Source organism: Muscardinus avellanarius, assembly GCF_963383645.1.
Source record: "Muscardinus avellanarius genome assembly, chromosome: 1".
Classification (NCBI taxonomy): domain Eukaryota; kingdom Metazoa; phylum Chordata; class Mammalia; order Rodentia; family Gliridae; genus Muscardinus; species Muscardinus avellanarius.
Genome location: NC_137786.1, coordinates 146,210,033 through 146,224,526, shown reverse-complemented (window position 1 = coordinate 146,224,526; position 14,494 = coordinate 146,210,033). Strand labels below are relative to the sequence as shown.

At 35.1% G+C, this 14,494-nt stretch overlaps 1 protein-coding gene across 1 annotated transcript in view; it reads right to left on the bottom strand.

The window, feature by feature from the left end:
* ALKBH8 (alkB homolog 8, tRNA methyltransferase) overlaps positions 1–14,494 on the bottom strand; it is a gene marked incomplete at its 3' end in the record, with an annotated part of 61,879 nt that overhangs the window by 41,110 nt on the left and 6,275 nt on the right. Inside the window, exons 2-7 of the mRNA XM_080700837.1 lie at positions 13,620–13,755; positions 8,387–8,624; positions 6,422–6,553; positions 5,270–5,365; positions 2,868–2,972; positions 1,767–1,837 (exon numbers count right to left, since the gene is read on the bottom strand). Coding sequence (XP_080556963.1) covers positions 1,767–1,837; positions 2,868–2,972; positions 5,270–5,365; positions 6,422–6,553; positions 8,387–8,624; positions 13,620–13,755 — 778 coding nt within the window. The remainder of the gene's footprint in view (positions 1–1,766; positions 1,838–2,867; positions 2,973–5,269; positions 5,366–6,421; positions 6,554–8,386; positions 8,625–13,619; positions 13,756–14,494) is intronic.

Below are 14,494 nucleotides of genomic sequence, written 5' to 3'. Positions count from 1 at the left end.
TTAGTTCAGGCAAAGGATGGTTCCCTTTTGAACAACTTTTAATTAAAAACCGCATAATGACTTTGTAGGGTGATGGAAGAATACTGAGTCCCCATTCCTCATGTTTCCCTGGTAGGGGAGGGAATCTCCCCAGAAGTGAGACGCAGCAAGCGCACCTAGCTTTCCCCCCTCGCCGCTTCCTTTCCCCAGGAAAGCAGCAACACCTTAGCCGGACAGTGAGCCTGCAGCCGGCCGCGCTCAGCTCAGTCCTTTACTCTTGCTTTTCCAGAACCAGCTAGCTCTAACACACACCCCTTCACATCCTGTTATAATGAGGCAGCCTCTGCTTCTCTGGGGAAGGTCTCCCAGTGTCCCGTGGTGCCAGTAGTAAGGTCAATATGCTTCTCTTATTCAGAGATAAAAAGCCCACTTGATGACAGATCTAAAGCTGAGTTGTGCCATCAGTTTTCCCAGTAGCAAAGTCCATTCACAAATCTCCATTTACCTTTTTGACTCATTTCTCAAATGTTTACAACATTGAGGAAAGAAAAACAAAGGTATTCTTTACTGGTTCATTAAAGTTACAAGCAAGGAAAAGCAGTAAAAATAAAAATAAACCACACAAAAAAGAGCTCTTTCTTTTTTTCTCCCCATCTCCATTATTTTTTTAAAGCTCCTCCATTAAGGATCCACACATGTAGTTGATAAGATGAATCTGTCATTGCAAACAAACAGCCACATGTAACAACATGATCACACCAACTCAGCAAAGCTTAGTAATCCTAAGCCTCGGTGACCTAGTGATGGGAACCATGAAAATATTAGGGGGAAAACTATACAAATGCAGAGAGAAAACAAAAACTCAACCAGGCATAGTATCTGCCTCTAGAAACAAGATCGATTTTGAGGCAACCTCTACTTAGATTAAATTATTTCATACTTTACAAATTATTGTATATGTAAAGATTCTAGATTTATCTAGATTTAACGATTCAGTATTTCTATATAAAATTCTATCTGCTTTGATATTTTCTTTAACAATTCTGTAGCTACAGAAACAAATCAGTGAATAAAAATGAGCCTCTTATTCTTAATTTGTAAAATGTGGATGTGACCCTCTACTGATCTGAGGTTTTAGAAAGGAGTCAATCCGGTAACATACATTAAAAAGTCTATAAAAATTCCAGGCACAATTTTAGTTTTCTTTTTCTAAGACCTGCAGCTACTATCTTTGCCACTAGGTGGCAATGCCACACCAGTAGATCAAAAGTTGGCCAAATGGCACTAAGAGAAATTTGGATTTCATTTAATAGCTAACGTGAAATATGTAAATAATAAAATTACAGGCATTTTCCTAACATCTGACAAGCTAAAGAGGGAAAGCTCTGGACATTTAAAAGGAGTCCAAACTAGGGAGTATTGGGGATATCAGAGGGACTGAAGATAATGGAGGGGAAACCTCAGCAAAGCTAGAATGGAAGGGCAGGAGAGGAAGAAGGCTGAGGTTGATTAATGGAGGAGCTACATCTGAATATGTGTAAAAGTATAAATGTAGCATGGTAAACCTGGACACTCGTTGTTGGGAAGGGGGATAGGGGAAGAAGGGTGGGGAGAGGGGCACCAAGCACTGTCTGAATGTATGCCATTTTCAGTATGATCTACATAAAAATAAAAAAAATTTAAAAATCTTAATTCATTTCAATGAAGAACGTAGATAGTCCTATGAAAAGAGTAGTGTACAAAATAAGACATATACTGACAGGTAATAAAGGTATTTGAACATTTACCTCTGACCCCAAACTGAGAGAGATGATTTCATCCTCAAAAGCAGAATGTGTGTCAATATGAGCTGGAATTCCTGAGATGTAAAATAGAATAATGCGTCACTTCATTATACCTTTAGGAGATGTAAGATGGCGCTAAACATAGCCTCACATAATTATGGTGGAAAACTGTTTTGGCTGAAAGAAGGTACTATAATTTTTAGTTAAAAGGAAACATGGTGAATATAACTAAAATTAAACTAATCCAAACTAAAATATCTTAAGTTCAAGATAAAGTGCCATTGGGACTCTAAAATCAAGGCCTGGGAGTCATGCTTAACTAGGAGACATAGTCAATCCCAGCCCAAAAGAGGGATAAATACAAGTCCCCTTTTCCCTTCAACACTGGATTCCCAAGTACTTCGAGAACAAAGGCAAAAGCCATGTGTAGAACTAAGCATGTTAATAATTAAGCTATGGCTCCCTCCACTGATCTATCAATCTGTTAACTGAGGACCTCTTACTACAAAACTTTTTATATGGTAAAGGAATACAGAGCAAGACAGGCAGCCCCTGTCCTAAAGAAGTTTACAGACTAGTAGAAAGCCAGTAAATTTAAAAAGTCATTTAAATTAGTAAATTAAAAACTATCATGATAAAGGAAAGAGAAAAAAACACTGACAATAAAACCCTTAAAAACCATTTTATAACTACAAATATCAGAGGAAGATGCTAACAAACACAAGAAATCTATAACCTAAAGATTTCTCACTAACATGCCACCCTTGAATTGCCTTCCATAGTCTCAAATAGAGAAAGAAGAAAAGGATCATGCAACCAATTAGATTTCTTCCCCCTGTAAATTATTTGGTTCTCCTATTATATATGTCTTCTATGTCTTTCAGGCAATTATCTCCTCTAAATAAAATGTTGAGAGAGGAAAAAAAACAAATAACAAAAATTACAAACATCAATTTATGTCAGTCTGTTTACACTTTGTGAAGAAAGTTAAGCAAAGTAATCTACAAGTTAAAGCTAAAAAATTATACCCTTGACCTTAAAAAGTTGCATAACTTTCTTAGTTCTGAAATATATGACTGAAATTTTAAGAGAAGATATACTTACCATGCCCAGGTTCATATTGATTTATAGTCAGTTGATCAGGTTTATGTTTAATGTAACCTTTCTTTAACCAGTTCTCCAAAATGTTATCACAAATGTCAGGAAGACCTAAAGTCAGTAATCAGGAAGGCAAAACATATAAAAGTATTTATTTCTCATGTTTTACTCAAGAATAAAAAAGTCAATGTAATAGAAATCACACAGATTTCATATATCAGTCAGATCCATTATTAATTTAACAATACACCTATAAGCAAAAGCAAAAATAATAAAAGCAAACCTTCTTAAGAATTTTTCAATTTTTTTATTAATCTGTTTAATTTTTACATTTGTGTTTGGTCTTATGGTATGATTACAAGATAATGCCATTTTAAAATTTACATAGCCTATTCATGAAATTTTCTTAATTTGTGTTTCTAAAAGTCCCTAGGTGCTCCATTCAATTTTATACAAAAGTTTTAAGTTTATAAAAAAAAAATCCAAAAGAGTAATTTTGGTATTTCATAAAACAGGAGAAAATAACCTTAATCCATGCTGAATATTCCTTATCTAAAATGCTTCAGACCAGAAATGCTCCAGATTTTTGAAATTTTTTGGAATATTTGCAGATACCTAAGTTTTTTGTTTTTGTTGTTTTGTTATTATTGTTGCTGTCACTGTTTTACTGTTTTATTGTTGTGGTGGTGGTGGTACTGGGGGTTAAGCCCAGGGGCATTCTACCTGATCTACACCTCCAAACCCAATTTTATTTTTTGTTTTGAAACAGAGTCTTGCTAGATTCAAGATAAAGTACTATTAAAAGTCTCACTATGCCAGACGTGGTGGCGCACGCTTGCAATCCCGCGCTTGGGAGGTGGAGACAAGAGGATTGCACAGGTTCAAAGCCAGCTGCACTGGCTTAAGAGACCCTGTTTCCAAAAATAAAAAAGTCTAAAATAGGTCTGGGAGTGTAACCCAGAGGTAGAAGGGCTTCCAGGAACCCCAATACCACCCAAAAAAAAAAAAAAAAAAGTTTCACTACTTGCTGAGGCTGTCCTCAAACCTGCAATCCTCCTCTCCTCAGCCTCTCAAATTCTGAGATTACAAGCAGGCACTACCAAACCCAGCTGAACCCAAGTTTTATGACTAAATTCATTTATGTTTCATAAATACCTTATACATATAGCCTGAAAGTAATCTTATTTAATATTTTTAGTGTGCCTTTGACTGTGGCCCATCACATGGACTCAAATGTGTGATTTTTCCATTTGTGAATCATGTCACAAAAAAGTTTCAGATTTTAGAGCATTTTTAATTTTCTGATTTAGAGTGCTCAACCTGCAAATTATATATTGGAAGTTAATTTGTTCACTTTTTATTTTAATGTATTCCATTTATTTCAAATTTGATTATTATAAATGACTGCCCTTAAGACACCACATCTTTCAACGTAGAAAATTTTATAAGAGTCATAAGTGTTATTTTACAATGGATGAAAAGCCTTAAATAAGACCAGGGTCATAAAAAATAAATCAAACAAAAAATTATACCAAAAGATTTTTGTGTAGAATACTTAATAATCACAGAACCCATCTAAAAAAACTAGTAAGATATATGAAAGGGAATTCAAAGAAAGGGAAATACAAATGGCCAACCTCACTACTAATTAGGAAATTACAAATTTAAAGGTTTTACAAAATCACCTCTAAGTAAGAGTGGTGGGGAAAAGGTACACACTTGGTGAAACTACGTGGGCACAAATATTTGCAGGAATAATTTGTATCTATTAACTCTGTTAAATAATCTGAACCTTTGACGCAACAATTCTATTTCTTAGTAGTTTCCCTTAAGAGACTCACATAGTACATAAGGAGGCATGTACAAAGATATTCACTGCAGCACTACTTATAAATGCCAAAAACTAGAAATGGCCTGAATGTCTTTCAATAGGAAGCTAAATGAATAAGCTATTATGGACCTTCAATAAAAGGAAAAACTACCTACGATCTGTACAACATAAGGCAAAGAAAAAAGAACAAGTTGAAGTGATAACATGTAATATGTGAATAAATAATGCATAAATACAATATAAACTACATATATTAAATACGTACTTTAATAGGTATGTATATATTTAGATATTAACCATTTTAAAGGATTAGAAGAAAACATATTAAACTGTTAATATCACATATTTCTAAGAAGAAAGAAGTATGGAAGAAAGTATGGGAGAAAGATTTAGTTTGATCTGTATGACTGAATATTTTTAACAATAAATATCATCATTTGTCTTAAAAAGCTTTCAAATTAATCAACTGCCTCTAAAGTTTACCTACAAATGACAAATGAAACACCTCAACTATGAAAAACTTTTAAATGGCACACTTTTTTTCTAAACCACCATTTACTGTTTATTAATTACTTACCCCCAGGTAATGGCTTATCTTTCTCTATATTGTTGTTCTCATAGTGGAATTCATAACCAAAATGCTTTACTCTTCTGTGTTTTAAGGATTTTTGAACTGTGTGAAGAAAAGAAAATAAACTATTTGGCAGAAAAAGAACAGCAATTCTTCATATATTTTGGTCAACATTGTAAGTATGAATTAGTTTAGTAATGATAACTTCTAGTAACTAGTAAACTACTGCCTAATAACATTAACTATTCTGCTCATATTTGGTGTTAAGTTTAAAATTGGTACAGATTTTCACATAAACTGCTAATGATCTGGTAGGTCAGAGTAATCTAATTTGCAAATAACTCCCAGGGACTCTGGCTACACGACAGTGGTATGGCAGTGCACAGCTGATTCCTCAGAGGAAATCTGCCTAAGGGTAGAGAAGAGCATATAAGATGATATATGTGAAAGGGCTTAAAAGGCTAGCTATACAAATGTTGGCTGATGCCGCGTGTGGTGGCGCACGCTTGTAATCCCAGTACTTGTGAGGCTGAGACAGGAGGATCACACAGGTTTGAAGCCAGCCTCAGCTACTTAGTGAGGCTTTTAGCAGCTTCATGAGACCTTGTTTCCAAATAAAATATAAAATAGGTCTGGGGTATACCCCAGAGGTAGAAAGCCCCTGGGTTCCATCTCCTGTATCACCAAAATATATATATATTGGCTGATAAATATTTATCAGTTTGGAGTTTAAAACTGATAGTTCTAGCCAGGATGGTGGTGCATGCTTGTAATCCCAGTACTTGGGAGACTGAGACAGGAGAATTGTGGGTTTGCGGCCAGCCTCAGCTACTTAGTGAGACCCTCCGCAACTTAATGAGACCCTGTTTCAAAATAAAGAATAAAAAATAGAGATGGGGATATAGCTCAGAGGTAGAATGCCCCTGGGTTCAATCCCCAGTACCACAAAAAAAAAAATTAGAGTTCTATAAATGTTATCTATTATTAATGTTCCTAACAATAGTTGCATGACTTGCCATTTGGATCCAGGCTACGTTCAGTGATCTTAAGGAAATATTAGAGTTTTAATGAACCAAAAGATTTAGGGAAGAAAGTAAAATTCACAACAGGATATTTTGCAAGAACTTTTAAATATGAGATTTAGAAAGTTTCACTTACAATTTTGATCATTTGTATCTTCTATCCAAATAACACTTTCCAAAAGCATTTTCTCATCCTCAGAAGAAATAATTTCTTCTACTACCATGAGACCTGGAGGTAAGGTTTGAAGCCCCAGTTCCTTCCACTGTGCTGTGGAAAGCCACGTTAAAATCGTCATATACAAAACACAAGATATCCAAACAAGTCTGTCCAAGGGCTACTTAGCAGTTCATAAGACTCTCGATGCTCATTTTGTAGAAATAAAAATGCTGAAAGGCACATAGCATATCAAAAGTGCAAACACAAGAACCAAAACCAAATGTATGGCACGTTTTATCCTGTTATTCCTTTCAGCAAATAGAACCATACTTATGTATAGTTTAAACATGATTGAGTTGCTTTTAAGACCTCATTAAAGTCAAGATTTTTCATAATATTCACCTCGATAAAAATGTCAAGATTATCTCTGTATATTAATACAGGAATTTAAAACTCATTTTTGCTCTTCAGGCTCCTAATACAAGCTGTGATCAAATAACAGAAAAATGTAAAATAGCACATAACTTTCTAAGGAAATTTAAAAAGCACTTATGAGTGATTATTTAATATATATTTAAAGATATAACTTCTTGTGTCCTTTAAAGTATTGAATAGGTACAGGAAAATATAAAATAATTTTCTACCAAATATCTGAAGTTTTTCAGCCAGGCAATTTCTATTTTTGATAATTTTATATAAAATTTCACAAAATAATAAATATTCTCTAGATTCTATTAATACTATTTCAAAAATATAAAGAGCAAATTATTTGATTAATATATGACAAGTGCCTACCATGTGCCAGATATATTAATTATTCAAATTTTATAAAAATATTTTGGGAAGAATTCCTTAAAGTTAGGCAATTCATAGAATGAGTAATTTATATTTAGTTTCCTAAATATGTTTTTAAAATAGATTTAAAATATGTCTTGTATTTGCTCTCCAGTGGCTATATAATAGCAGATACCAAAGCAAATATCGAAATACTTGTGATACAGTTCTATTTGCAATTAAAAATGATTTGCAAGTTTACAAATGTGAATGCTACAGTCTTAGAGGTATATCTGGATCTAATGAAGGACTTCATATGAAGAATACTCCTAAATTCACTTTGCAGTTTCTGAGTGTCCATGAACTGAATAAGGGGAAATCCAAAGAAGTATTTTCTGATTAAAACTTACTCCTTAACCACTGTTTTCAAAAACCGATCAGACATACATAAAGTGCAAGGGTAATCTACTTATTAAAATCTTTGAAACTTAAGTCATATTTAAAATTAAACACATAAGGACACTGAAATATAATTTTAAAAAATTCTTTAAAAGTTTTTGAGTCTTGTTTTATGAAAGCATAAATCTGCTCATATTTCACTCTCCTACCCAACCCCAGGATATCTAAACAGAGCTTTTTTATTGCCTAAAAGAGTGGCATTATGAATAAAAGACTAGATGTCTACATATCCAAGTTCATCTCATTTCCGTTCCAGGTGTGGTAGCACACGCCTGTACCTGGGATGCTGAGATAGGGGGAACACAGGTTTGCGGCAGCCTCAGCAATTTAGTGAGGCCCTCTACAACTTAGTGTGAGGCCCTGTTTCAAAATAAAAGAATAAAATAGGGATGGGGGTGTGACACAGAGAACCCATACCTCTGGGTTCCATTCCCAGTACCACACACACACACACACACACACACACACACACACACACACACACACACAAAGAGTATTTAATACTGAGGGGATACTTACTTGATGTCCTTCTTTTGTTTCATAGTAACTGAAACCTCACACAAATGCAAGAACCATTATTTAAAAGAAAACTGTATTTTTTTTTTTTTTACAAGTTTGTATTGAACATATTTGGCTTACATTTAAGCTATGCTTGGTGCCCTCAAAAAAAAAAAAAAAGAAAAAAAGAAAAAGAAAACTGTATGATAATACCTTTTTCCACAAAATTTAAGTACAGGATGATCTTTTGTCCTAAATCATCTACTATTTCTTTTCCATTAAGGGTAACATATGCTTTTCTGGATTCTTCTATAGTTTGGTATCTTACAAATGAGTAGGGTTTGTTAGGTGGCATTAAGAGAGCGTCCACAAGTCCACACTCCTCTAAAACTGGGAGCAGTTGCTTCCGACTCACACCATTGCCCAGACCACCATTGGCAACAACCAGGCTCTTCAAAACAAAAAAGAGAAATAACATAAGCAACTGATATTAACCTATTTTAAAATAAGATTAAGTAAGATTATTTTAAAATAGTATATCCACAAAGATATCGTTACAAAGAAAAGGTTTACTCACAGTGGTTATTTGGTTTCCTAAATCTATACAAAATATGTAAACCAATTTACTAAACATTTGAGAAATAAAAATTACTTCTATGTTGTAAATAACACTTGTACTTTAATAGACTATTTCTGCAAATATTCATCTCTTAATAACCATAATTTTTTTTTTTTTTTTTTTTTTTTTTGCGGTACTGGGGATGGAACCCAGGGGCCTTCTACCTCTGGGCTACACTCCCAGACCTATTTTATATTTTATTTGGAAACAGGGTCTCTTAAGCCAGCTGAGGCTGGCTTCGAACCTGCACGATCCTCCTGTCTCAGCCTCCCAAGCACGGGGATTACAAGCGTGCGCCACCACACCCGGCTTTTAATAACCATAAATTTTAAAAAATGACTTTTTATAGTTCAGAAATATAAGCTTAACATAATGAAGGGAAAGAAAAAAATGGAAAGGAATAAGCAGTCATATAATACTTGCTTTTTGCCAGCAAAAGAATATTCTGTTCTTTTACCCAGTTATTCTGATTAACATCATAGTCACAACAAAGTAAGTTTATTTGGGTATTATGAACACCACCCTCTAGAGAAAGAAACTGAGGGTCAGAATAATTAGGTTAAGCTGGCAACGAAAGGAAGCTGGGTTTCAAACCTCTTTCTGCTAAGTTTTCCAGAAACCACATTCCTAAAATAAGCATTATACAATGAATTACTAAAAACCTAAAAATAAGGAAAAATCAACTATAAATTCTACTAAACAGAAAATTTCTTAGCCAGGCGTGGTGGTGCATGCTTGCAATCCCAGCATTTGGGAGGCGGAGACAGGAGGATCGCAGTTCGCAAACAGCCTCAGTTACTTAGTGAGGTTCTTTGTAATTCAGTGAGACCCTATTTCAAAGTAAAGAATAAAAAATAGGGCTGGGGGTGTAGCTCGGAGGTAGAATGCTTCTGGGTTCCATCCCCAGCACTGAAAAATAAAAATAAAAATAAAAGAAAGAAAAAATTTTAAGGAAATTAATTCATTCTAAGTAATTTAGTCAAGAATGCAGTTAGAAATGTTTCCTTTGGAAGTTTTATGCTTACTTGTCGTTTGTAGTCCTACACTAAGCTCTATTTAAGGGATTTCAGGTGGGAAAGTCCTTCTATATTTATTCTGATATTTATGGCCCATTGTCCTTATAATCTCTGTACTTAAAATCCATTCTACAGAGTTTTAAGATCATTAATCTATGAACTATAAGGAGACAGTTCAAATAATACTATGGCAATTTGTTAATGTATGATTACCAAGCTCACTAACTCATTCAGGGAGGGAAAAAGAGGGCAAAGGGTGGGAAATATACAGAGTTGTGTGCATATATGTTTTTAATACATGGAACCTCGCTATGATGTATAATTGCACCCAAAAGTTACAAAAACCACATTGTACACGGTATTAAGATAATGTATGACCTCTGATTTTTAAAAACACTGTAGTATAAAAAGCGAACTCTGAATGCCCTTCTCTCACTGATTTCCTCATTACACCATTTATACCTTGGTAAAGTTCTGAAGAGTCAGATAACAAATATTTTAAGGCTTCGCAGACCATAAAAGTTTCTGTAACAGTCTTCATTTTATCTTTAACAAACCTTTAAAATGTAAACCTATTTTTAGCTCACAAGCCAGATTTGTTCTGAGGACAACAGTTTGCTGACCACTGGCTTACACTAAGCCCAAGATTAGTACACTGTGTATTAGATTTATTACACAAGACAGGAGTATCTATAACCTTGCTTGTAATAAAATCATCATTAAGTTGAATAATAAGACGGGTAAAACTGTATTCTGCCATAAGACAGCCAATACTTTATATGTTCAAAAGTATGTACATACATGTAACAAACAAACCCACTACTATGGTAGGTGGCACAAAATTTAGTCTCAGATGGCTTTCCCTGAACCACATTCCATGAGGCTTTTAATTAAAATATAAAAATAACTTGGTTATATATGAATACAATTACAAAAACATTTCTATATCCCTAAATACAAGAAATAAAGGAGGGAGAAAAGTGCTTTTTCCTATTCCCATACACTCAGTACAACAGGATAGACAATATTTCTCTGTAGGGATTTCGCCCCATCAGCAATTCATAACTTCTGCAACAGGACCTCCAGTACATACCAGCTAAATGTCTTCTAATTCAACTTAATTCTGACACCATCTAGCTGGTGATAGCATAAGACTTATAGGTTGAGAGCTCAGTCCCACAAGACTGCCCCTGATTTCAGAAGCCATAGCAAATAGTTGGTTATCAGCTATCCTTTTTTATGTGGTATTGAAACAAGAAGCATTCTACCTCTGAGTTACAACCCCAGCCCCCCCCCCTCCTTTTTTTAAACAGGGTTTCACTAAGCTGTGGAAGGCCTCACTAAGTTGTTAAGGCTGGCTGCAAACCTGTATCCCCCTATCTCAGTCTCCCAAGTACTGGGATTACAAGCATGTGCCACCACACCTGGCTGTCACCTCTAGTTTTGACAGCAATCAATCAGGGTTCCTGGGACTCCTGCTCTGGTTCAATTAATTTGATAGAGCAGCCCACAGAATTGAGGCAAACATCTTATTTATACTTGCCCACTTATTATAAAGGATAAAGATGAATAAGCAGATGGAAAAATACACAGCGCAAGGTTGTGGGAAGAGACACAGAGCTTTCATGCCCTCTTCAAGGATACTACCATCCAGGAACCTCCACACAATCGGCTATCTAGAAGCTCCTCTGAACTCTGCCTTTTCCGGTTCTTATAGTTTCATTACACAGACATGCTTGATCACATCATTGGCCATTGGTGATTAACTCAACCTCCCTCCCCAGGAGTGGGTAGGGCTGAAAGTCCCAACTCTCAGGTCATGCCCTGGTCTCCCCAGTGACTAGCCCCGATCCAGAAACTATCCAAGGACCCCAGCCTCCAGCCATTTCACTAGTACATCAAAGATACTCTCTTCACTCCAGAGATTCCAAGGGTTTTAGCATCTGTGTGCCAGGAAATCAAGACAAAGATCAAATATATACTTTACAGTATCGCACCACAGAATTCCAAAGGTTTCATAAATGTAAAAGGTCCACTGCCCCATCTAGGAATGGAAGAAGATGAGGTACAGACTGAGGAATAGTAGCAGTCCTCAATATGCTTTCCAAGTGATTTGTGGGAAACCCTAAAGGCAAACCACACAAAACCAGACACAGCGGGGGAGTGGAAAAGAGGCACTTACCTCCTATTCCATGGGAGCTATACATTATGATTAAATGTAGTAACTGTTTTATTTGTAATTGTTCATCCAAGCAATTTTCCAAGAAGTAGAAAATTCAGTTTTTGAAGTTCTCTTCAATTCTAACTAGGTAAGGATCTTTGATCTAGAAAATCTTTAATACTATAAATTTGCAGAAAGATACATATATTTATAGAACATCAGTAAGAGAGCATTTGTTTTATCTGAGTACAGTGACACACACCTGTAATCCCAGTACTTAGGAGGCCAAGACAGGAGAATTACGGGTTTGAAGCCAGCACACAGTAACTTGGCAAAACCCTGTCTCAAAATAAAAAGGGCTGGGGGTGTAACTCAGAGGCAGAGTGCTCTTGGGTTCATTCTTCAACACCACACACACACAAGAAAAAAAAACGTTTTCCATAGACAATAAAATATAATTGGAAACTGGGTATGGTGGTGCACACTTGTAATCCCAGCATTTGGGAGGCTGAGACAGAAGGACCGCGGTTCAAGGGCAGTCTCAGCTATACTTAGTGAGGTCCTCTGCAACTCAGTGAGACCCCGTTTCAAAATAAAGAATAAAAAAGGGAGGGCTGGGGGTGTTGCTTGGAGGTAAAATGCCCTTGGGTTCCATCCTCAGTGCAAAAAAAAAACTATATATATATATATATATATGCATATGTATATGTATATGTATATGTATATATACATACATATACATACATATATACATATACACACATATATACATACACACACATACACACACACACACACACACACACACACACACACACACACACATACAAATTAGAGGTCCCTCTACAGTTTTATTTTATTCTTTTCTTTTAAAAATATTCTGGAGAAAATAATCAAAGTGCAAGTAAGATGTCACTTTGGAAGCCATAAGGTGAGATTAAAGTTTCTGGAAATACTAAAGAAAAGGCAGATCTAACCAATAACAAGTTTCAGAACAGCAGGCACAGAATGAGCAAAGTGCCTTTTTTCTCTTATATGTAAGGCGAGAGTAGGTCCACCAAATTTAATCTTGTGTATGACTCATAGCTGCAGTAGCTCTTGCCTGAAATGGCAAAGTATATGCAAACACGTTAAACCTAATTATTTTCCATTTCATCATCTTTATAGAAAATAAAGAGCTAATAAAAAATTAGGGTTACTAAATGAAAAATGTTTTATAATATCAAAATACTTAAGAATATAGGTGAGGTTGAAAACAGAAGAAAATTCCTATTCAACTACTTACTAGTGTTTATCAATAGACTTATAACCTTTTAAGACTTTAGTTTTCTCAGCTGTCTCAAGGATTTTTAAGAAATTAAATATAATAAGAAATATAAGTATGCTTTGTCAACTGAAAAAACTTGTACAGTGTTATTATTATTAATATAAACCTACAATTTCCTCTAATTCAACCAATATGAACAACAGAAATTCATACTAAAGGCTGGGGTATGGCCCCAAGTACAAAGTTAGTAGGTCCTGCCATAAGTATATGTAACATGGGTGTATAACACATGACTGAACAATTACAATTGAGCATTATGAACAAATATTAATATAACACATTAACAATGCATTTCCACTGAAATGAGAACAGTTTTAGATCACCTGAGTAGCATAAGATACTGCGCCGATCCCTTCGTGTCTCAGCAAAGTATGCCTGGCTTTACTTTGCTTCCGTAAGAACTTCTTCTCAGTTTTATTGAGTTTGAAATTATTTTGATGGTTGGTATCCATAGCAACACTGGGGGAAAAAGTAAAAAAGTCAACCTTGAGACTCCTAAAGGAAGAATTATAATAATGTTGCTCATGTTTTGTAGTTTATAAACATTTGTATGTGACAGCTTTTAAGTCCTTAGTTTACCTTTGAGCAACCCAGAGAAACAAGAACAGACATGGAAAATAAAGTAATACCTAAGAAGGTAACAAAGAAGTACAAACATCTAATAATATTTCTAAGTGTTTTGCTTTAGTTCCATTAAGTGCAGGGTTTTACCCATAGGGGATGTATTCCCTGTTACTTATGAAGTCCTACATAAAACATGCCATGGACAAATTTCCCAGTCAGGACATAAGGCAAGGAGGAGAGGAGCAAACAGGGAAGAAACCGCAAAAAAACCCAGAACATCATACAGTGCAACTCTACTGAGAGTAGAGCTCAAAATCCAAAAGCAAGCTGTTACTGCTGAAAATTAAATAGATAGCAAAGCAAAAATAAAAGCAAGGAAATTATAAACACCAAAGTTAAGAGACAGTTATTTCAGAGGGAAAAAGACTAATGCAACACATAGGTCCATCAGAAGTATTTCTTAAGCTAGATAGTAAACATAAGTGCTTTTTATTATTGTTAAAACTGTGCAAGTTATTTATTTTACATATATATTTACATATGTGTGTATATGTGTATATGTGTGTGTGTGTTGCTGGGGATTGAAGATTGAAGCCAGGGGCATTCTATCTCCGAGCTACACCCCCAGTCTGAT